We start from the raw sequence: 26,024 nt of genomic DNA on the forward strand, positions 1-26,024 counted from the left end.
TTTTCTAACGTCTGATTTAATGTATCTTACTGACAGGATCATAAGCCTGAAATGACATTAAAATGGCTCGGGGGTTGGGGGCTGTTAAAAATCTACTTTTCAAATTGCCACACCTCGAAATCGATGGGCATGTGTCAATGTAACGGTTAGTGACTTAAGGTGTGGCTAGAGAGCAGTCACTAACGGACAAAATGCATGCATATAACTATTCATATTTCTAATTAGAAGAAACGACCATATTTTCACACATTTAGAACTACCTGTATGGTCGTCAGCCACACCCATACAGCTTTAATTCTGATCGGTCCCTATAAACAGGTACCCAGCTTGAGTTTGGGACACGCACTGTGAACAAGTCAAAATGTCATGGCTGGCGGCAACTTCTCCAGGCGTAAAAGCGACAACGTAGCGTTTTCTTCAAAGAATGCACTTGTCGGATTGTGTCTGGCCTGAGATAAGGGGTCCTGAACATGACCTTGTGTTGCAGACGCCTTCACTGAGCAGTCTGCTGTGCATATCTATCTAGATCTTGGTAGTAGGAGGGGGCGGGGGATTTCTAAGCGGTGACTAGGCTAGTTGGGAATCTGTATAACTATAAACCTACCAAAAATCACATAGACTAAGGGGATATTGGTATATATATATCCCCCGTCGTTTTTTACAACTCTGTCTTTGATCATTCTTGTCATGTACTATGGTATTCTGACCATTTTGTTGTTGTTTAGTATCTGTAACTAAAAGTGTAAGGCGGTTATTCCTTGGTATCTGTAAATGGTCGATCGGGTTTTTTCCATAGGCACTTCTTCCTTGGGCCTGCTCCTTTAGATTCACGGGAAACAAGACAGTCAGAATTTGTTGACATGCATCATTTGACAGGGTGCACCAGGAGAGCAGACATTCAATTTTTATGAAAGCTTTTTTTTTTCGAAGTGATGCACGATATAGCGTGTCCGCTGGGCGGCGTTGTAGTGCGGTCACACATCGTAAAGCGTTGGGCTCATGGCGTTTTGGCGGTGAATTATTGTGATAGTCGCCCAATAAATAATATCACAGAATGATTTTGAATCCTAATATGTACGAATGTCCGGGCTATAAAACGTTGCCAAATTAGACATTTCCGTTTCTTTTTTTAATTTTTGGTGACACGATCTATATACGCTTTATATGATGACTGCAGATGAACTTATAGTTATATATAAGTGAATTTTATCAGTTTGACACGCAAATAATAGATCACAACAAGTATAAAGGCTACTAACAGATTTTATTGGTGTTCATGGTACAAAGATGATGTAGAGAACGGTCGACAAAAATTCTACTTGTCGCGAAGTTGGATTCCAGAATACAAGCTGTTTTGTCAATTCATGCCATAGAACGGCACTGGAATTTTGCATTTAAAATTAAAATCTTCGACAAATGGTAGAGAACGCTCGTGCAACAATCGTATAAAATCATAACAGTACCTTCACAAGGTGGTAGAAAAAAACCACTGACGCGGGAAAAAATGAGTTCACGCAACGGACGCCGACATGATTATGAAATTATGACAACGTCCGCAAGAGGGCGTGATGGTACAGTGGGTCCATATGTGATAATGTAAGTACCTGCTCGCTGCATATATACAATGACAATGACTAGCTAAGGGCCCGATAACGTGATGCAGTATTTAAACACTTTGTGATTCCATCTCAGAACAGCTAAAGTTACTCTGATACACTTGTTCTGTTCTTAACTAACTGCGTGTATGGCACTGTATCACAAATCTCAGCGCTATGATAAAACATGTCGTGACAACATCAAAATAGCGACATACTGTATTCCCCTTCTTTCCTACCGCGCCATGTCCGAATCTAAGGTTACAAATTGCACGGTAGGTACAACAAGAAGGATGTTTTAGTTTTCATGATCAGTTCAAGCACAAAATACGATTTTGGACAAGGCCTATCTAGAATACCTGGTTATATGTGTATTAACATACATTGAAAGCTGCAGAAAAGTCAAAAGATATCCAGAATAATTATATCTAGGTTGAATAAAAAAAAGCCTGCATATAATCACAATATCACTGACACAACTGTGTTTGGTCTCCGACTAAAATATCTATCATGTATAACTATTCATAACCAAACATTCACACAACATTCATCCTAACAATAATCATTCAACACAAGTGGTGTACATTAAATTACCATACGCCATTCCATGTCGACCATCAGAGCCGTGTCTATCGTATGTACTCAAGCGGCGCCTAGCGGATACAATTAGATTACAGGAGCCTATTGATGTATACTCAAAAGTACATCTTGCAAAGTACATCTTCAAAACGCAGAATCTGATTATAGTGGCATCATCGATGACAAGTCTTTTAAACTTGAAAATTGATTTGTGACGCATACGTGCAAAAAGGTGGTAAAATAGTAAAAAGAATCAATATACAGGTTTTCTTTTCAACGCGGTTTAGAACGTTTTGACATCCTTCTGTCACAATGGAATATCACTGACAATGTACGTGCTTTTAAAACAAAGGTGACTATAAGCTAGACACGCTATGCAATGCAGTCTGTTTGAAGGCAAATTACAAAACTGAGCACAACATGATTTATCTATCATTTCTTACGTAGGTGTCATGAGTGAACGATTTTCTCTTAATTACAGTTAAATGTAAGCTAGCTATGTAGCTAAGGTGAGTTGCATCCTCATACATGTAGTCTAACATTCCGCACCACCGATTCGATATTTCTTGAGAAGAGTAAAACGGCAACATGGCCGCGGGAATCACGAAAACGACGAGCTGTCGTCTGCACATCTTAAAAAACAAGATGTCGTTTCACAAACAGACGATTCTGAATCTTTTCTCAATTGGCATCGTATCAGTAGATGAATACGTTGATCTAAATTCGTGACAAAATGAACAAAACTTGGTGCAATACGTGATAAAAAGTGCAATGATAATGACTGTGTAAGTTTGGAGACCATACTGCTAGGCCCTCTCGGTCATGCTGCACCAAATTCTGTCCATTTTTTCCAACTACAAGCTGCGTGCCTTATATCAAAGTTTTCCAGCTATCCTATCATGGTGCCTGTTCTCTAATATTCCCACAGTGTTTCTTTGTTGACTTCTGTGCCGGTGGCCCGGAACTGGCCGTTCTGCTCCCCTCGCAGGTACTTGTCGTTCGGTGCCCGGATGCAGAACTTGCTGTGCTCGCGGAGCTCGATCAGGAAGTCTGTACCGCCCTCCGTCGACATCGCTACGTTGTTCTCGCCTTCCATCTTCCAGAACTTTCCGTCTTGACCTGTGGGAAGGGTATATAACATATTTAGTCTTCCTTAAGTTACCAACTGATACATAAGTTAGTGTTTTCAACTGTTTTGTCCTTGTGCCACCGCTGTGTTATTTGTTTCGTCATGGGCCGGCCATCTTGCTAAAGCTACACGCTCTAGCAGGTCTCTTATCAAAAGATACAATGTAGTTAAAACTGATGGTGTTAGCTCAAAGATTAATAGACAAATGTGACATTTGTTGGGTATTCCATAGGACGAAATAGCGACTGAAGTGTACCTTTCAGCTGGTAAGCTCCATCGTTGTTGATCATTTCGAAGATGCCGTAATCTGCATGGTGGCACTCCAGTCTGTCTCCCTTCCCAACCGCCACAAACCCGTGTGGTCCTCTCAGTACCAGCAGTGGTCTGTAAACAAACAAACAAACAAACAAGTTAATAAACAACAGATCAGGAGTCCTGATTGACAATAGCAATAGAATTAGAAGCAAGGGCTATGTGACAAATCATAACTTTTTACATACAATTAAACATGATATTGATAATTGCTATTTTTGGATAGCTAGATCCTCAGTATGGTTATTAAATTTCAGCCTTTAAATCCACTTCCACTTTAAACACTATTGCTCTGTTCCCGACCTAGAAACTGAATGTCACTTATTTGCCGGGCTTAGTAGTACCTGTTGACGAGTTTGAACGTGAACTTGCAGGCGTCGGAGATGTCGTCGGCGGTGGCCGCTAGCTGCCCGTTCAGCTTCGTCGCTACGAAACGTCCGTTGCTCGCCTGGAAGGCGATCTGTCGTCCCAACCAGTGGATTTCAAACTGCGCGTCGGGGGAAGCACTGTAGCAACAAAACAAAACACAAGCAACCACAATTAGAGAAGTATGGAAGTTAATTAGGACCCGCCATCCTTCATTGAAACCGGGGCGAGGGACGGTACCGACTTCGGACAAGAGAACCAAAAACTAGTCTGAAAAAAATGCTGATTCAAAATTCGTTGAGGTAACTCTTCGTACGTGTTGACTACTAGTATTGTAATGGAATTCCATCACGTTCTGCACTCAGTTGACTATTTTCAGAAAGTAAATAATTCTCCTAACAAAAAGTACATTTCTTTCAACGCTGTGCAAAACGTGGGAGGGGGCCCTGCCTAGGCATGTACATGTAATTACCGAATCGCATCAAATTTTCCAACCTGTCAACCCAATAACGCGATTGTACAATTTAAGACCGTGTGAAAAGAAACGAAAATGAAGTGACCCGTAAAAACACCTGTGCCACTTCTTAAGCACGTTCCCACACCACCTGGGCCGTGGAAGATCTCATAATAGCTCGACGTGCTTCTTTTTCTCTCACGACCAGTTTTTCTCGGTCGTGGGTCACCCACAACAGAGGAAGTATTGTAATCAGCCATTTTGTAAGAAAACTCAATTGTGAGGTAAAGGCTTGTGATGAATTCCTTTTTGCACACAATGCGCGACCTGTCCCTTTTGCAAATAAGTTCAATCATTGAGGTTGAAAATATTTTTAACCTCCTTGCTTGGACAAAAAAAGAGCACAAAAGCAAAGTCCGGTCGCTTAACTAGTTTTTAAATTTAGGGTAGGGTCTAATTGAAATGTACCAGCAATTTAGGTTGATTTGTTGCTTACCGAATGTACCTCTCAATTGCCGTTCAAATGCAGAAAAGGTAACAGGTGGAAGCTTGAAGAAACGAGGCGGAAATAAAGTAGCGATACGAAAAATTCCGTGACGAATACATTTTTCTACGGCTTATATGATTATGGTTGGGAGCTTCTGTTACCAAGCAAAGCGGAGCGAAATATCTGGGCACCTTTCTCACAGTCAGGACCCCACAAGCCGATAACACCTGGGACATATACATGTCTTTATAGAATAGCACAGTATGTGGTTATGGGGCCTTGGTGATACGTGCTATTCAAAGATGTCTCTAAAGCGATAATCCTCTTCACCAAATGAACTAGCTAGTAATTATAGGGGAAAAAAAGAAACGTTTCATGCGTAACAAGCTGCCAGGGGCCTGAACCACGAACAAAATGCCAAGAGCACAAGATATTCTTCTTCAGTATCGTGGAATGCTGCCAGGGGGGATAAAATTGATTAAATGTGTAGTTTCTGTCACAACCTACCAACACACACTAAATATGAAACCAATCCATATGCATATGCATCCAGCCATTCTTTGAATTAGGCCATGTTGATTTGATTATATGGATGACATCCTCTGGGAACTCCAAAACTGATGCGCGCGTGCGAATAAAAAAAAGTTTTGCAAAAAAAAAGGTTGCTTTCATGATGAAATCTACGTGGTCATGAAGTTTGAACAAATGACGCAGAGTATGGTATGGCGAATAATCTACTCTTCAAATTCATTTCTTTATATCTTCGTCTTTTTGTTTGATTTTGGCATTCTACGACATTGTTATCGTTTTAAATATTCTTTTTGCAACTTACGGTATATATTTGCTCATTTTGCAACTGTTTTGTACGATTTACAGTATGGTTGAAAACTTTTTTTTTGGAAACGGCCGAAAATTCATGCGCGCGCGGATGTCATCCATATAATGAAATCAACGTGGCCTTATCTTGAAGACCAACGTTAACAGACAAACTCTCCCAAACGTTAGCCTTCAGTCTGCGTACCTCTGTGACCCCGTTGCCTGGATACCGGAGTTCCCGCCAGTTTTTAGCGTCCAGAACTTGTCGTTGTTGGTGCGGACGGACCACTTGCCCGACTCCTTGTCAATCTCCATCTGAAACGTTTCCAGGTCGCTCTCCCCTCTCTCCTCATCAAAGTCCTGGTTGGCTGCAACGTCCACTCCTGAAGCAGAAACAAAACAAGAAGAAAAAAAGATTAACGCCAGGTCACATATGAAAATTTGTTTTCTAAATAGATCTCCAAATGCAACGTTTCCAGTCCATGAAATTTGCCCTGCATAAAATGATGTATTATAGGAAATACGGCTGGAGATAACAGTTAGACGCTTGCAGCCGCCTCTCGAAGCCTGGTAGAGGCTAATTGAAATATACTTTTGTAAGAAAATGATTCAAGACGAACAGAAAAAAAGACAGATAAGATAAAACATGAAAAAATGAATGGGAGAAGGGAGGATGGAACGGATGGATGACGAAAGTGTGAAGAAACATGATTTGGCGACCTCCCACCTGGAGAACATGCCACGGCCACTGCCAAGAGGATTACTAACAGAAAGGCGATTGTTCCAATGCTACCCGGGGTGCTTGTGAAAAAGAAACCAGTCTTAAGGAACGGTGCTGTGGTCTCAAGTTCAAAGGCAATGTTAAAGCCAGTAGCCAAACGTTTCAAAACTGTAGTGGAAATCGCAGAAACTTGCAGTCTTATTTTGATACGAATATGTCGCCAACTTTGTTTCTAGGCTGTTCCTAGCCGTATTCAGTTTATGCAGTTGCGAAAATAAGGTGAGTTACAGTATGAGTTAAGCTCGACTCTGCTTTGTTGTGAGACGGTAGCGGGGTCATATGAGGTCATTGCCAAGGCCTGTGTACAAGACCGGCATGCTTCGTGATTCGGGGATGCTGACAGCTAATTCTACAAAATCTCAAATTCTTTGGTTGCATCAACCTCCTTGGTTGCACTACGTATACTGAGAGTATCTTAAGAAATATTACTTATTACAATCATGTAACAATGGCGGCAAGAAATGGTGGCAATTAGGGTTTTAGAAAATTCAAGAAATAAACAGTATTTCAATCATTATAACTTATGATTGTATGTTGGGCACAGTACGGTAGTATAGGACATGTTCAGTCAACCATTTGAAATAGATTCATGAACAATTTCGTTCAAAACCTCATTTCCATGTACAATGTCTATGTACGCAGTTCGTTGCCATTCTATGACAATGGGCATGATTTGGGCCTGGTTCATTGTGTGCCCTTCGCACCATTGTGTGTTCGAACAATAGGAACAATGGTCCATTGAACGATTGCGCAACGAGAACGTGACAATGTCCGTGAGTGCAGGCAGATTGTGAAACGACTTTAGGATTTTGTGGCTAATCAGCTTTGATAATTCATGAGCAATGTCTGGACGATTTTTTGGATTCTATGGAAACCTGTTATTCCTTCCTTGTTAAATTCACAACAAAATAGTGTGGTATGCTAGCGGGAAGACGCAAGAAAAGGACTGTATCTAGTCAATTTGAAGCTGCCTGATCTTGTACACTCTGTGCAAGGAATTTTAACCTCCTTGCTCTGTGTAAGATAATATATCAAGGAACCCAACAAAAGGGCATTGAATACAAAGCCAAAAAAGATTAAAAATCAAGACATTTAGTATACATTTCATTTCATTCATGTATCATTTTTAGAAAGCAACTTAGTTGCGTTTAATTTAATGTTTTCTTTATACAGATCACGGTTGCAATATGGTGTGTGCAAATACACTCTCTGCATTTTTTTACTGTCTTTACAAATTAGTCATCACGTTGAACTCTGTTCCGACTTCAGGGCTGAGTCAACACCACGGCCCTCGTATTCGCAGACGACAGGCGGGAACAATCGGCGTCGCCATGGCAACGGTATAGACGTTGTTTGGGGAACACAAACAGGGCGTGACACCGAGGCTGGCGGGGTCGGCAGTATCTGTATATCACCGGGAGTTTGTGTGCTGGGGAACTGGACGGTTATTGGTAACAATTCACTGTCAATATTCATAAAGGAAAATCGATTTGTAAGGATGACAGTGCAATACAATACTCTGTTCATCATAAAGATAAAATAGATAGATAGATGAAGATGATGATGCAATAATAAGAATTATGTTTCTGTAGACGGTACAATATCTACAGAATTCATTCGGACAGTCACTGTGCTGTGCTATTCGAAAATCCTTGGTGTCGGGATCTACAAATTGTGTCAAAGCTTTAGTAAATTGTTAAAAATACGTATCTGTATGGGATGGGTTATTTTCATGTTTATCAAAATACAATTGTTATACAATATAATCTGCCTGGTTTATACGTATTTAAACCACGATTCACCATTATTTCTGATAAAGTGCAGAGTCCATATACGTATACACGGATGGATATTATGTGAAATCGATTGGTGATGGGTTGTGAGTAACACAGTCCATCGATCGTTCGGCGACATGAAACAGGTACCAGGCCACTGGAGGTCAAAGGTTATCAGAAGCTGGGAACGCCCAGCTTTCACCGAACGATTTTATTTTTAGCCCCGATTTTTTTCAACCAACCAAGTATGAAAACGTATATAACCATAATGTGTAAACAATACTTTGAGGATAACAACGGGTTGCTTCTTATTCCTGGTTTGTAACTTTTCATAAAATCGTGAAACAATATCACTGAAAATCACTGTATTGAAAGGGTAGCAACATCTCGACAAATTTTGTCTCACGTCAACAAAAAAGTTTGTTTTTCTTTCAATTTTTTTCTGAGCCATTACCATCCATCACAGTACGTTCTCATATATCAAATTACGGAACTTTAAAATGGACCTTTAAAACTCCTTAATTAAATCAGGGATGACCTCTGGATGGAAGAGCCGAATGTTAACAGGATCATCACGTACCCAGGGACAGTTGGGTCGCACATTACTTAGCGAGATTCAATTAAGTTTCTGTCGCGTCGGTCGGAAATTCGTTATGACAACACGCAGCGGAAATTGGAGAAATCCTATTAAAAGCTGACAAAAAAACGTTGACACGAATAAGGTGACTGTAGGCGTATGAGAAACATGGCACAGTGACTAGATAGGGCGAGGGCAAACTTTTGAGGCTGTGGGCCATGTTGCTGTATTAACATTTACATTAAAAATACTACAACAACAACAACAACTACTACTACTACTACTACTACTACTACTACTACTACTACATTTGTACTACCATTACTACTACTACTACTACTACTACTACTACTACTACTACTACTACTACTACTACTATTACTACTACTACTACTAAAAATCCTCTAGCCGCAGAAAATTGCTTCCGACGACCTCGCAAATTTACCGTCTTTGGAATAAGTCGGCCTAGATCCTGAACTAAGAAATATTACCCGAAACATTCAGACTCCGGTTTATTAAGTCTCGAAGGACTGGGTCTAGGGGAGATAAGAATCTTGGCTCCTTGAGAAGCCATGTAAAACACGCGTCGTTAAGATTACGATCTTGGAATCTCCAGTAGCCACGTTAAGTATGTATTTTACCGTTTGTAATTATGGCAGAAATTAGATATTTGTCCTTCAGAACACACAAAATGCACACAGATAACACAAAATGCACAGATAACACAAAATGCACACATAACAATCTTTCTTCATATCTGAGGTCATGTGTTTAAAGTAAGGTCACGTTTCTCTTACGATTTTTATGGGGGTGGGGGGGGGTAGGACTTTCAGTACGGCTATGGCACTGACCGACATGTAATGGGTCTACAAAAACCATTCTGTTTTAAGACAGCAGGATTTAATACGACACGTCCACGACTTTCCCCGAAATTCTTTCAATTTTTTGTCATAGACCTATTGATCGTACGATGAGTGTGATTGGACCCTTATAATAAAAAAAGGGACCCTTATGATAAAAAAATTCACTGCCTCCAAAAAAGAGGGAAAACCCATCAATAATATACGTAGACATCCATAGACATTCATAGACATTTTGGTATGTATTTTACATACGTGTCACCTTGGGTACGAGTTTGCAAATAAATAAACAAATCATAATTTTACATGCAAGAATTTGAGCCGTATACTCAGAAATTTAACAGTGTAGACTAGAGATATATACCTGTAATGAATTATGGACACTTATCTTTCATTACGAACAGATTAAGTACTCTTATCAGGAAAGTCCATACCTGCTCGATAAGTGTCTCATTAATAATTCATTAGCTGCGACCATCGCCAGATTATGGTCTGCCGTTGCTATGGCAACGTGAGAACGAGTTAGGCTCAAGAAGAAACTAGGTGTTTAGCGCGTCAAAAACATATTATTACAGATGTCTGATGGTCAGATCCGTCTACAAGTCAGAAATATCTGCGTTCAGAAAATCAATAAGTTAAGCTAATAATTTCATGGCGTTCTCCTCAGGAATGCTATAACCATATTTGGTAACGCAGGTGAAGCTGTATAGTCAGTCTCGTCCCCACGTTACCAGTTTTCTATTAACGTGATCTGGGCACGAGGTTCGTATAAAAAGGTGTGTGTGTGGAGGGGGGGGGCCTTACTGGTCAAGCTTGGCCACATTAAAATACGCGATCTCTCTCCCTCAGTCTTTCTGTATGTCCTCCCTTCTCTGTCTCTCTATCCCATTCTCTCTCTCTCTGTCTCTCTCTCTCTCTCACTCACTCACTCCTGTCATACATCGATAAACGGTACCAAGAACGGACGTTGTATTTAAACCTTTCTGTTTGGCTTTCTCACGTGTCTTCGATCGGACTTTGTTTCAACCTGCTGACTTGTTCATAACCAGTCGGCCAGCTCGAGCCGCCCGCGCGAACAGTACACATCTTTCACCGGGTCTTATCATCCGAACGACGCTGTTCAAACAGCCTGTGTTTGTATTTCTGAAGTCCACCTCCCACAAAGAAAGAGGGGAAAGAAATCGCATTGTAATCAGCAACCTATAAGGCTGGTAAATACTGATTACGTTAGATATTATGCAATAATACACAGGGCCACTTTATGGGCAATTTTGTACTATACTGTCTGAATAAACGCCATCGTCTTAGAATTTTGACTTATGTAGGAATGAAGTACTGTTTGATATTTATATCAGAGTGGTCGGTTTTTCCTAATTACATTTAAATTGTCGAATTACTTTAAAACAGAAAAGGGGGCGTAGATTTTACTTGATATAAAATAGGGGAGGAGCCATTTTAGGTGTCGTCCGAATTAACATGGCAAGATGGCCAGCTCTGCACCTTTGAAAATGAAATTGAAAATAAAAATAAAAGGAGACAGTATAAATACTTTTGGTTGACAAACAGAAAAATTAAAGTTAAAGATATATATAATCCAAAAGAGGGACTGCCCTACGCCCCTGATATTTATTGGTTGCTCCCTGATATTGACTCTACTTCCGTGGGTACACTAATGAAAGCACAAAGTCCACAGATATCAAATTGACCTTAGATAGGCCTTTAACTAACTGTGACAACGACGATTTCATGATAGTAAAATAATGCATCTGTGAACTTGGCATTTTGGTCATATGGCATCAAATGACCGAGTGGCTAGTCTTGTGGACACGAGATCAAGCTTAAGATTGTGGATTCAATCCCTGGCATTCCTGGCCAGAGGCTGTGTCCTTGGTGGAAAGGGACTACGAATTTCTTTATGTGTAAAATGGGTGCCTGACTTCGGTTGGAGAGGTAAAAGGCGGTGGAAGGAGAGGAATGGGATCTACCCTGACCTAGACACAACAGGTCACTGGTTAGAAAGGCTACATGTATACAAATACCTGTACCTAATACCTACAGGGGGAGTCATGTGTCAGACATTAGACATACCTGTATCTAAACTACTTGACATACTTTCTATTTAGTCTGAGAGGTGTACGTCTTACTTTATTATTATAATATTTACTATATTAGTTGTTATGACTATTTGTTTTATACACTGAGGCTCCACAGCTGAAGCAACATGTCAGTATCTAAATTTGCACTCTGTCTGGAAGTCCCCACTTCTCCCCCCTTTTTTGTGGTCGCCCCAGTTGTAGAAAACACTTGTTCAAACACTCCGTAAACAACCTCGAACCGTTTCCTGTACGATTGCTGTACAACTGTTTGTGTAGTAATCCGGTTTCAATCGGCCCTGTGGTTTATTGAGTTTTCGCTAAGTACACGTTAAAACGGTTACAGTCTGTATAATCAACCGTGGTTGTGTATCTATTGTGGGCTGTGGTCACTGATAAACTTTCTTACTAACTATAGACAGGTGTGCACGTGGGTTCCTACAAACTTCTCAAAAAGCTGATTACAGATTAGTAGGAGCCGTCAATCGGTACTTCTAGATAGTAGATATATAATGAAATACATTTTGAATAAAAAATTGTACACCACAGACAGTATTATTGGATCGTACAGGATTTTTTTGTTCGATTTTTATTTGATAAGTAAAATATATTGCCCTTCTAGCATGGCTCAGTTTCCGCATGAATGGCAATGTTTATTGCACACAACAGTGGTTCGAGTTTACTTTGAATCGGGGGACAGGAAAAGACATGAAGTCCTCAAAACTGACGAGATGAACCCCCACTCTGTGATGCCAACACGGTACTGTTATGGATTCCTGCTACACTAAGTGATAGTTAAGACCCCCAGCTATGTTTATATTGTATCAGGCGCGGATTAGACAGTATTAAAGCTGCGGCTGATCCATTTATGCATGCTTCCAAGCGTACTGCATCTTCTGCCTTTAGTACCCAAATATACTGCCAATTATGTAAATAACTTGTTTGTTTTTGTAAAGTTTGCAAAGAGTAGCCTTGCTAAAGCATATATACATGTCAACCACAATACCATAAGGAACGCGTTTTCAAATCATATTGAGTCTTGTTGGTATTCCATTCTTGTTTTGTATTAATCATTTTTATTGATCCACGAATCAAATGTGTATCAAAAGGAACCATGTGTCACAATTTGAAACAGCAGATTATTTCTAACTTTTAGACATATTACACATGGCAGGAATGCACTGTAGATACGGATCGTTTGCACTGGCATTTCTTTTATACCTTCGGGGGAATTTTCCTCGTGGTTTCCACTACCAAACGAGTTTCTCCTCACATCAATATTTGATAGAACGTCCTTGGGATAATTCAATCAAGCTTGTCTGCCTTTGATTGGGCGTTTGTCGCTTTAATTTTCATGAAGATCAACTTTCAAAAACAGTTTTTAGTACTGGTTTTTAATATGTCGCATATAAATACTAGTAACCAAACATATCAATTAGTTCAGAATTACCCATTCTCTTTGTGTCAACTTACACTACTTTTATACAACACCCTTATTCCATCCATAGACGATTTAAACCAACTTTGTGGCATGAGAATATTTCAAACTGATTTTTGATAAGCTTTGATCTTGCAAGTTAATCAGTAACAGAGAAAGTAGCTTGCTTAAGGCTCCCTCATATATACTGTACACAGAGAGAACGCACGAACGTGTTCAAGTGTGTATTCACTGCCCTGCTTCTTAAGTGTACTTTTATTGGTCAAACATCTTTTGTCAAGTCCAAAGGTACTAATCCCTCAGTGTGGCGCTTAATGTAGTTAAGGGCAACTTTTGACCTCCTAAAACCTTAGAATTCAAAGTGATAAATCTATGTGAAAATCACACCTCAGCGTTGTAATTCTTGGTCCCTTTCTTATGTTTTATGACGTAGGATTGGCTAATAAAGTTTACAATTTCGGAAAGTACCTACTTAAGAAGCACGGTACTCTCCACTTGAGACAGTTTCAAAAGGAATATCGTCGATATAGAGTGCCATAGAATAGGCCGTGTTAGCTATTCATATAACAATATTACGTATCAATAAGAAGCAATATTAGTAAAGGATTCTAAGAATGACTCATCGTTGCCTTAAATGAGCGCTATTTCTTGTGAATTGCATTGTAGTGTAACAAAGTTTTATATCTCTGTTGTTTTTTGCTCCCTATTTGTTTGGATTATGCTTTGTCTGAATATAAAAGTGGACGGTCCTACGAGTAATGTAAAGAAAGAATCTTATTTGAGTACGGGCCATACGGCTCAGCATTTGCCCATATTTGGTTATATCGGAAGGGACTAGACAACAATAAAATGTTATAGGTCACGCTAATTAAGCTTTCTTACCTCTCAGTAAATAAATATATGGCAGGATGTTTATTAAAGAGTTAGTTTTATTTGTTAGGTTTGCTTCGTCGATCAAGATCATTCAATTGCGAATTCAGTCGTATCTGAATAAATGTTTTTACAATTTACGCAAACTTAGGCCCGCCACACTGACTTCAGCACAATATTCACCTACATAATAGACATGTCACGAAACCGTCATGCAATGCGGTTGGGTGGTGGTGAATTGGCGACGTTACAAAGAAGCGTTTTAAGCACTGTTTATTTTGGTTTGGTTTAAAAGGATACAATTGTTTGCACGAAGGAACGAAGCATGTAATATTAACATTACGAGTGATGAAACAATCTAAAATCCACAGACAGCGATTTTTTTCTTTTCAACTTGTTATTCCGCATGTTGTAATGCTGTTCCAATCCAATATAAATACATGGCGTAGGCACCTTTAAACTGAACAAAGCAGAACATTCGATCGTATGAAAATTAACTATTGCTGATGAAAACTGAATGTTTATTCGGTGATGAAGAAAGCAGAATATTCGCTTACACACCACGCCCGAATGCATGCAAGCTGAAGATTACAAAACGTGCCTCGGGAAAGGTCGTTCGACTAGCTTGTCACTGTTGATGTTTCATGGCAAAACATATTGAAGAACTAATTCTTTAGACAGTTTTCCTGATAAGGGAAGTATCCAAACTATTTCCCTACGGGCTTTCTCATTCTTAGTGGCTCCAATAGCGGAGGGGAGGGGGGGGGCAATATATATACTTTAAATTGTATACGTACCTAGGCACACTGTGTTTTCTGTTAAAATATTATTTTTATATAGACAAAACTTCTGCAAAAACATGAGTAGTCCTTTTTACAATTTTTTCTCAAATATTGATATAAACATATAGGATAAAATAGCTATAACAATATCATAGTTTTGGGCCCTTCTACTTCAAGAAGACAAGGTTTTTCTATCCTTATTTGCATTAAGGCCATTATCTTTATGCAAATATAGTTATGTTTTACAAGCAATATTCAAACCTCGAAGATACGAGCATGCATATAAACATTATTTGGATACTGTATAGATAGTCATCTTCCGAATAAACGAGTCTTTTCTCCGTGGAATATGTTGACCGTAAGTTTGCCAGCATGTAGCACGATGGGCCAGCCAATCCCCGGGGACATTACAAACGCATTACGTCTGTGCGGTTTACAATAACAGGCTGAAAAGGCGCCACTGCATAATACGTGATTTCTAATACAGTCTAACATGATTTGAATACACTAAAACCCCATCTGCAAAACCACGGGAGGTCATATCAATATTTTCTCCATCATAAGATCTGTCAATCTTTTTTGATACATGTGATATTTTGAAAGGTTTAATTTTGGCGGCTTATGTTACCCATTGAATTAAATATCAAAATAGTAAGTTAAATATTCAGTGACAGAAGTTTGCAGAGATCTAGAAATAATTGCCACCTCATGTAATGCAAACAGATTTTGTTTTTGATACAAATTGGCAATATTGGCTGGTCCCTAATATAATCCAGCTGTAAGGGTGTCGGATGGAGGTTTCATGAATATGATCATTTACCGCTTGATAGTATGAGTGAATGAAAAGTAATTCTAGCTCATCTATTGTGAGGGTGTGGTTTTCACAAATCTATGAGAAAATATTTGATACATGATAATTGAAGAGCATATTGGAGTCTCTGCATTTATTTCGTTGTCATTTTTTGGAGAAAATGCTGCATTCGCAGTTGCCTCCAGTCCTTTGTGCTTGAACGAGACCCCTGCGGGACCATTTCAATGCTTGATGACCCGTTACCGTAATCGAAAACGAACGTGCGTAAATATATTCCGTCTGAGATCACCTCACCAGATAGTCTCAGTACTGCACCGATTACCATTCATTCCCAGTTTTCACTTAATTCATACCAAATAGATAGCTAGAATTGGCAGCGAAAACCGTCATTATGACTGCCCTGTAACGCTAAGGTACAGTTTTATTTCAAAACATGAATGTATAATAAATAATGTACTCGGAAAGAAAAGGGCATGTTCGATCTAATTTAGGCAAACGTCATACAATGTTTCATACTCTTGCACATGGGAGTATCGATTCGGTGTGGCCCTTGCAAGACAAATTGAGTCTGCGTACATCAGACAAACTGTCACGGAAGATTAATAGTATTAGAGGTGCAACGTTGAATCACAGACGTCGGGACGCCCGCCGACTGGGCTTTATTGTGTTGCTAATGTAAAATAGGATTTATTACATGTACATGTACATGCGGATTCTAGTTCAAGTGAACAGATGATGTGGGGAGGGGGGCGGCAGAAACGTTTAGAACAACTGACATTTCTAAAATTGAAAGGAAACAAATTGTCCTTTTTTCTAAAGAATTGCTGTTTTTTTTTAATAAAGTAGTCTTGATATTGTTTATATAATGTATTATACAGTTTTTATTTTTACTTGGAAGAAATTCATGAGAACTACTTTTTTACAGCGATGTAGCAATTAAGGCCTTAAAGGCTACACAAAAATCGATATGCACGGAAAACTCGAGACCTGATACATGGACTTTGTATTGTACTATTGACCCAAAAGGAGTCATTGTCGAGGTGGGGAGGGGGCCGGGCAAGGAATATTGAAAACACCCCCCCCCCAGTTGAATATGGTAAAAGTTTTTTGCTCAAGAAGGTCTATAATGAAAGGTTGACCCTGAGCTATCAAACCACGAGACATGTGATGCATGCAACCTACTTAGCCAGTCTAGTGTATCATCAATCAACGCGGTGCACTTGTTCTGTGTTATTCTATCGTCTGAAGGGGTGGGAGGGGGGCACGCTAAGACGTGTATTTGGAACAGGTGGTCCCGCAATGCCTTGATCTCTCTGATGTGGCACGCACGGGTTTTTCGGTCACATCTGCACAAACCTTGCAGCAAATTGTGAGAGGAATTAAAGGCAGGAAGCGGCCAGGCTCTTTGACAGAACGCAGACTGTGTGGAAAGGGATTTTTCAGACGACATTTTGAGCTAAATCGTGACAGAAATAACAGTTATGTGTACAACCAATGATAACGTTATTTTGTGTGAGTGTGGGACGATATTTCAGCCAAATCCTCCCCATTTCAAGTTTATTCACAGATGTCTTGAAGAATCCAACACATACAATGTAGCTTGAACCACATGCGGTGGTCTAGGACGTGCCTGGAATAGGGCGCGCGCAAACAACCATGATCCCACCCAACACCCGACTAGACATCATTTGCAGGAAGGGCAAACCTAATCGACAGGGTTTACGTGGGCGTTCCATCAACAGCGTTCTACCCTCTAGGAAATAACGCTTAAGTTTTACATATATAACAGTTTTTGTGGTCCTAGAATTGCAGAGAGCGATTATTTTGGATTATAATGACATTGAACAGCTGGGTTTCTTTCAATGCCTTGCTCGGCTTATTTGCGTGCCTTTTTATAAACGTCACCTAAGCGAAAAATCGTTGAAATTGAAGTGATGAATGAGAAGGGAAAAGAGGTTGGCCTGTGGCATACAGATTCGCCGTGAGGGTCCTCCAAACCAGGACGCCAACAACGAATGGCTTTGTCTGAACAACAGGGGCGCGAAATATGATTACTACTCAATTATTATTCAGTGGAAATCGCCTCCTCCCCCTAGTCACGTATTGAGGCCCTTTATTTGCCTACTCGAGGGGGCATTGCATTATACTCAACGCAATGAGTAGGAATGTGTGGAATTTCCATTTATGATATCGTAATGAAAGTGGTGGTGTATGGAATTATGCTGTGGTGGTATTAGGGTGTCAAGGAAAATCTTATGAATTATTCAAATTTAATTTTACAAGCAGAATACTGCAAACAATAGGGAGAGAGCTGAAAGTGGCCCTGGATTTGCAGAAGGGGAGAGTCGTTTGTGTATTTGTGGCAGGGGTTGGTCTTTTTTCCATGTGTGTGTGTATGCGTATGTGTGTCACGGTTTGTTTGTATGTGCGTGTGTGTATGTGTATGTGTATGTGCATGTGTGTGTGTGTGTGTGTGTGTGTGTGTGTGTGTGTGTGTGTGTGTGTGTGTGTGTGTGTGTGTGTGTGTGTGTGTGTGTGTGTGTGTGTGTGTACATTTGTGTGTGTGTGCGTGAGAGAGAGAGAGAGAATGTGTGTGCACATGTCTTTACGTATGTGTATGCGCGTACTAGTATGTTTGTTTATGTATGTGTGTACCCCTGCATGCCAGTGTAAGATAAAAACATTTGAGTCCCCAAATGACACCCCCACCCCCATGCGAAGTACATTGACATATGCACACGCATGCCCTAGGCGATGAAAGTGAGTTGCTTCCATTTTTCTTATCAGATGATGCATGGTTAATCCTACCGAGGCACTTTCTCTCCTTTTGTGTGCTCTCTCCCGTCTTATCTAGGAAATATTCCGAAGCATGACAATATGCTTAAAGTAGAGGTTTAGGCCTTGGGTTTTTGACGTGTTTTATGCGTTTTATCGGGATTGACTTTTTTTTCTTTTTGTACTAGTAGCTTTTTTTGCCAGCCATTTGGATATATCCATGCCAATGCAAAAGCAGTCAGCAAAAGATATGCTTGGAGATTAGCGTTGCAAATCCTAATCGCCCCCCTCCCCCTCCCACTTAAAAGCCACCAGGTCCCATGCTCCATCATTTTGAAAGATCCTTCCCTCATATATACAGGAAAATCGCTACCGTGACTCAATAATCAGGAAAGCGCAGCAGACGCCAACGCTATTGATGACATAGGTATTTCTTCTTCACCCCCTAGATGAGGATACTATTACAATTACAGAACGCTACCACTAATTGCACTAAATTTATCAGTTAAACCTCAGAGAATTACAAAAAATCCGCGGCAGCACTGATAAAAACGTAATTAGAGACCGTTCTTGCATTATGGAAAACGATGGCATTCTATGACAATTCTACGTGTGCATTTTTTACCCAAGCGAAGTCCATGCTTTATTTTTACAACGTTGTGACTGCGTGAGTTATTGTGACACCATTGACATATAAACAGGTCCTATTGTAACGCCGCGAGCTTTAAAGTTCGCGATTCAAAGCAAGAAAAAATTCCGAAAAATTTCCCAAAAATGAGTGAAAGTATGTTACAGACATACCAATGAGAAAGTCACGTAGCCACAAAATATATTTGCAAAGTGTGTCAGTGTGATATCGGTTATTATATAGGAAGGAAGGAAGGTCTATGGATGTGTGTGACAAGAGATGCCAACAAAGATGGCGGAATGCCAAGTTCATCTTACCTTGTCTAACAGAGACGAGTCGTCCGTTGTTGGCGACGAAGACCGCTTGAGGATGACTGTCCTCTAGGACAAAGAGTTCGTCCTTCCCCGGTTTGTTGTTGCGTGTCATCATCGTGGCCGTTCCCCCCACCGCCGTCAGGTACTTGCCCATGCGGTCCTTCAGGGCGATCTTCCCCGAGCGAAACTCCAGGGTGAAGTCGGTGTCATCGCTGGAATCGTCCACCAGACGCCCGTCGCGGTGGAGATATTTATTGTTGCACGTTTTGATGGCGTACTTTCCGTTTCTGAACTCTAAGGTGATTAGGGCGTCGTCTCCCCAGGGGTGGTTCATGTCGACGCGAAGCTCTTCGTCCTCCTCGCTCCAGCGTGCGTACCGCTTGCGGTTGACGTTTTTCAGGTTGACCTGGGGGTGCATGGCGAGGTGCACGGTCCACAGTTCCTCCTTGCCGACCATCTTGCTGAAGCAGCGCATGTTCTCGCCGTTACCGCTCAGGTACAGGCCGTGCGCCATGCTCCGAAACGCCCAGCGGCCATCCTCGTACGGCTCGATCAGGAACTTCTCTTCCTTCCCCGGCTCCTCGGCGTCACACGACACGTTCCCGTGGCGGTCCGACGTCAGGAAGCGGTCCAGGTGAGACCGAAGGTACACCGACTCCCCCTCGGGGTCCTGCTCGATGATCCAGGTTTGCTTTCTCTTCAGACTGTTGCCCGTGACGTTGACCTTGTTGCCGAAGATCTCAGCGGTCAGGTACTTGTTCTTGTAGTTGATCAGGCCGAGAGAGAGCTTGAGGATATCGGCGTTCACCCCGTTGGTAGACATGTTTACAGTACGTCGCTTGCAACCTGACTAACGCTCTGAACTACTACTAAGTACGAGACCGGGTGTAGGGCGTTTTCTTCACTGCCGCCGCCGGATGGGCTCACAGTCCAACGGTTGGTTACACAGCCGCACGCCACACGCGTTTGCTTGTGGGTCACAGAGCCTCTCCCTGTACACGGTTTATCCGCCGCGCACAACACACGCAGCGAGCTCACCGATCGATACGTCAAACAGTCGCTCACCCACCGAATTACACTTCAGCGCAAAAATGTAGCACCGGCCAGCGTCCCCCGTACGTACCTAAACACAATCCGTCACTCACTGAATTCGTCAACAAGAGCGAAGGAAATCCAACCCTACTCTGGCGAAACCGATCTTGCGGGCTATAGAAGCACCCCTAATACTGAATCGAGCGTGCAAACACTGAAACAAGTCCTACCTAGGCCTCTACACAACCACACAATACACCGTTTCTCTCCTTACCAGCACAGAACAAGAGCTATTTACCAAACGAGTGCAAGGCGCTACGCTCTGAATTCACCCTCCAAGAGACAGCACCAACCCACGCTTATCTGCCTGCATGGACCTTGCTTTGACAAACTGACAATAGAGCGCGGGACGGTACTGTAACTTCCGATATTTTCGCGCATACCGAAAACAAAGGGAAATTTTTGCGGGCGACAATGAGTAATCCTTCTCATAATAAGGGAGGAATGCAGGCGTGAGGAAACGGCGTGTATCCATCCGCAGATACATTCACACGAATAAAGATTATTCACCTGCGTGAGACATCTTTTTAGAAACGGTTTTCTGCAAAGAATTATACAATCTACGTCACTTAATTGTGACCAATGAGGCGTAAGGAATTTTTAGCGCAGGTAATCGTCTCGCCGCATAAAACATGAGTAATATTCTCTCACCATCCAGCCGGGATGGTCTCAAAATGTATGAATGCAAATACATGACATTTGTATGCAGCAGAAGTCGCTAGCGTCCATTTGCGTCCATCGGCAACGATTACTTGGCGTGGCAGGACTGACATATGCGGACGCAAACATATTTTCCCCACGTATACATCTGCTTGAATATTTTCTTCACCAAAAATGTTATCTTTCCTAAGCGAATTAACGTACAAAATATGAATTTAAGAAATTGGATGATTTAAGTACTAAAGATACAGTACAACATTATTCTGCACTTTGTAATGTATGCGCATTTTTGTTGTAAATGATATGGCATACTAAACCGCTAAGGGGATAGTTTTGTTTGTGTTTCTGATATGATTTGAAACTATCCCGATGGCTGTTAATGCTTATCAACTATGATAGTGCTGACTTCGGAGTGTGAGGTAAGGGGGGGGGGAGGAACAGTAATTCAAAACCCGACAATTTTCCTCTTTCCTCTTCCGCGAGTAGATCCAGACAAAATATCATCAGAAAGTACTTTATTCTGGTTTTGTCATCGTTTCTTTAACGAGTTTCCGTCTGTGTGTTGAGGCAGGTTGGATCGAAGTTCCGCCGTTTTTCCTCTGTCAACATCCGAAGGAAGTTGAGGTCTTATCTTGTGTGTACCAAATCTCGCAGGAAGCACGTCCTGATTATTATCGCGAGACTTCGTGAGCCGGAAGTGATAATGCACGAGACTGTGGTTTGATATCACACATGTAATGTAAATTATCATGTCCTTTGGGTTTTTTTTGCATCCTTAAAGTTTTCTCTGTTTGAAACACCATAGTCCGTAGGATAAGTTCATTTATGAAGATCCTCCAACATTACTAATTTCATGCATTTTGTTACTCACTTTCAAGACGTTAGACTTAAGAAAGAAAATGTTATCGTGACAGCTACCTTCAGCCTTTCAGCTGTCAAAGACCAGATTAGTCGGTGATTATGTGGTATTTCTAACGTTAATTACGGTACGCGAGTTAGGAATGTCCAGCTAAATTTCATCTGTCATGCATGGCAGAGGGAAGAAGGCACAGCCAAGATATTTCAATACTCAACTAAAATCAGCACAAAATATTTTCGTTAAGCTAGTTCTTTAAATAAAACGGCAAAAATATCTCCCAATATCTCCCAATGTCCTATTTAATTCATAGATTTTTTTTCTCCCAAAATTGTGACTACCAGCCTTCTATTTTGAAATCGTAAGGGGGGTGGTGACTTTCTATCAGTATAATGGCGCAACACATAAAAATGAAAAGCAATCGTAGTGAATGGATGAAGGTGAATGGGGGGGGGGGTATGGAAAGTATATTGACCCGCCTAATCTCTGTTCACCTAATGGAATAGCCCTTGATACACCCCTTGGGGCTTGGATTAGGTACTTTTCAAAGGGGTAGGAGGACGAAAGACACATCAACGTCTCAAGTATATCTCCTCCCACTAAATTATTGCCAAAGGCACTGTGGAGGGATAATACCCCAACCCCTTATCCCGATTGCATTGTGGGGACTGTACATTATTGTTTGAAGGGGGATGATGATATTTGGCAATGTACAATCTGGGACATTTTAGCGACGTGAATTCATAATAATGTGAAGACAAGACAATGAAAACATAAATACGAGAAAGGGGAGGGGTGTCAACTAACTACAGCATATAAAGAACTGACCACTTTTGTCTTTCTCGTCCTTAACTATGTTAATGTTTGCATCCTTTTCTTCTTTTGTGTTCCCAATTTGGATAAGGATGTCTTTTTTCCTTTCTATTCTTTTAGATAACGTTGTTAGTTCGTGGTCAATTCTGTAGATAACCTGAATAGAGAAACTTGGAAGTAACGACCTTTCAAGGTCACTGTCAGTAACATGAACAAGGTGTCTTGCTTTTTACTTGCAATTGGGTGCAAAAGCTTCCTCCACAGTCTGTGACATGGCTTCGTTTTTGATTTCCAAATATTTGTGACATTTCCCTTTTATTTCAGTCACCTGCACCTAAATAAAGACCGCGTTACACATACTACATTAACGCATTTTATTGCTGGAAATATAACAGTATCATTTTCCTATCCCGCTCCTTACATCTAAGCCAAAACAGTTTCTATTCCATTAAATCGTTTTTGACAGATTACTCCTTTCTCTTTTAAGTTGCGCCGAAAGGGAAACGTTACCTGGATACGGTAATCCGGGTAATGTACGTTAGAAGGGGGCGCACTACCTACGCCAGGAAAGGCCGCGACCCTCATGTTTAAACAGCGGCGTTTTGGAGAGAGTCGGACAAGTTTAGACTCTTTACACGCCTCACAATACGCGTATTTCACTCCACACACCCACCCGCCATTGACTCATTGAGTACTGTTTGTGTGTGCGTAGTAAGGTTAGACAAGTAGTCTGCTGTTCGTGACACACGTAAGCACTTGGCTTGTGTAAAGGAAGCCACAAAATAAGGTCGACTTCAAACATTGAAAGTGTGGGAGGGGGGCATTACTCGAATGTGTTTTAAATTACTAGTGATGTATATTTGATGCTCCCGATACTTGGGATTCATTCATGGGATGTTTTAAACGCATTTTCTTTCAAATATTAAACAATAAAATGGGTACTTGACGCAAAATTGTTATTCAACTGAAGAATTAAAATAGAGTTTCAGTATCTTCAAATGTACGATGAAAGCGAGAGAAATCTGCATTTTACATGAATGGATTATGGATTGAATGAATGAATTAATGCATGAATAGATGAATGAATGAAAGGATGGATAGATAGATAAATGAACGTCATTTGTACGAGAACACTACAAAATCGATTAGAAATTTAGAACCAAGTTATTAAGTAGAATACGATGATTTTGACCTTACAAAATAATGAAGTCCTATAAAAACCGCTCTGTTCGGTGCTAATAGACTGACATCAGCCCGGAAGTGGTCAGTGCGGTCACTGATGAGACATGTGAGATCACTTGAGCCTAACATCAAATACCCACAGCCTGACTACACGTAGTGAAGAGACCCAGGGGTCAGATGAGGTCATCCACCAAAGTCTGTCCACACAACAACCATTACTGCTGCCTTTAGTATTCACTTTCCATCTACAGTACTAAGATAGAAGAAACCAAATAAGATAAAGATAAATAGTTTATTCAACATTCTATGATCTTTCTTTTTCAAATTTCTAACACTTTTTGCTTTATATGATATCATGATACACATTCATTTAACGTTACTTTGGTTATGGATAAGATAAGTTGCAGTCTTTACATTGAAGTTTTAATATCATGCTTATGCAAAGAGCTTATATCATACACTATAGTATATCGCATTCTCGCTAAAAATCTAACGTTATGTACATATTTTTGGCGGTAGTAAAATGTTAATTTGAATAGTTGTCAATACTGCTGCATTTTGTCATCATTTCCTTCAATCAGACGATGTATTTCATTGCCCATATAAGGCTTGAAGGAAAAAAAATCCATTGCCAACACTGACCGGTGATCTCAGAAAAATTGTCGTCTGGGAATGACGTCACCAGGCGATCTCTGAAGTTGCCAATTTTACACCGTGTGAGTCATGTTTAGTCAGGGGTGTTCACATCCGTGCACAACATGTCTCCAACCTCAGAGTTTCCTCCTGTGACCTGACACGATAAGAAGTATGCCATATATGCAAGGCTAAAATGCTATCTATGCAAATGATTAAATCCTACACCATTCCTAGGATCCTGAAGTGATTGTGAATTCAGTTCCCCTTTTCCCGCCAACGCATGTGCTGTAGCATTGACTAAATGCATGACTGTTGACTGATAGTGACTCATAAGGATTTTAACTCTTCTCAAAAATCGTGCATTCATGTAGAAAATATAATTTACGAATTCGAGTATAGAAGTTAGCTTTACTTGTCCGAGGAAAGAAATTAAAATGCAACACTCTTTTGAACCCATTTGGCTGGCTATTTTTCTTGAAAGAACACTTTTCACTCAAAAGATTTTGTACATTTTTTTCAAGCTTGGTATAGACTATGTACTGCACTGCTATTTTAAAATAGGCAGCAAACTGTGTGTAGTTTTTCCTCATTACTTTTTTCTAACAAGGCCTTCTGACAATATAAGAACTTAATTGAACGACAATATTAATTGTACATGTGTAGCAGATAAAATGTTTTAAGCAAAGTTATGCTACATCCCTGATATATTTAACGGTTTGTCCCTACAACAGGTTGGCTTTGCGGTGATTAAGGATGTTGTCTGGTGAGCTCATTTACTAAAACTCCGTGTAACACGAAACTTTCGGGACCTTGCAAAGTAAACTCGGAACAGCCACGACGGAGACCAGCTGTTTCCGGCCAGATGGTTCGTATTTCCGGTAGGAAGGACTGTAGACTTTTGGATAAAGGAATATCCGTGTGTGTCATGTCTGTTTGTAACGGGTTTCAGGTTCAATGTCGGGACACTTTTGGTTCCATATATAGCATTCTATTTATTGATATCATCTGTAAGAATACAATACACAATATTAGTTGACATATTACTTAAGTAACTTTTAAGTACGTTGTACTGATACAAGTTCCACTGGGGGACAATTGGCCTTAGGCCAAATAATACAATTTTACACAATAAGTGGGATTGGAGTCAACATCTACGTTAGGTATCTGTGTGTTAAACATTAAAAAAAGATTGTTACTTAGTAAGTGACAAGGTACACACGCACACAAAATACCATGCACACAAAACGTAATAGCGTCAGTAAGAGGGGTATTCAATTACTTGTAAAATGATTGCATTTAATTCATTAACTCACAAAGAAGTTCCTATTCTTTCTATTTTCTCT

At 40.5% G+C, this 26,024-nt stretch overlaps 1 protein-coding gene across 1 annotated transcript; it reads right to left on the bottom strand.

Annotated features, from left to right (window-relative positions):
- Positions 1–3,025: 3,025 nt before the first annotated feature.
- Positions 3,026–21,002, bottom strand: LOC109483441 (fascin-2-like). The gene is made up of 5 exons (XM_019786471.1): positions 19,446–21,002; positions 5,944–6,121; positions 3,960–4,121; positions 3,560–3,687; positions 3,026–3,293 (listed from the first exon to the last, which is right to left on the bottom strand). The coding sequence occupies exons 1-5, from the start codon at positions 20,263–20,265 to the stop codon at positions 3,088–3,090; spliced, it is 1,494 nt and encodes a 497-aa protein (XP_019642030.1). The 5' UTR covers positions 20,266–21,002; the 3' UTR covers positions 3,026–3,087.
- Positions 21,003–26,024: the final 5,022 nt, after the last annotated feature.

The sequence above is a fragment of the Branchiostoma belcheri genome, unplaced genomic scaffold, assembly GCF_001625305.1.
Source record: "Branchiostoma belcheri isolate BF01 breed outbred unplaced genomic scaffold, Haploidv18h27 scaffold64, whole genome shotgun sequence".
NCBI classification, from domain to species: domain Eukaryota; kingdom Metazoa; phylum Chordata; class Leptocardii; order Amphioxiformes; family Branchiostomatidae; genus Branchiostoma; species Branchiostoma belcheri.

Coding starts and splice junctions, on each gene's coding strand:
- LOC109483441 (XM_019786471.1), bottom strand. CDS start 20,265: ATGTCTACCAACGGGGTGAACGCCGATATCCTCAAGCTCTCTCTCGGC. Junction 6,122..19,445: donor ACTCGTCTCTGTTAGACAAG/GTAAGATGAACT, acceptor TTTCTGCTTCAG/GAGTGGACGTTGCAGCCAAC. Junction 3,294..3,559: donor TGGAGCTTACCAGCTGAAAG/GTACACTTCAGT, acceptor CCCTTCCCACAG/GTCAAGACGGAAAGTTCTGG.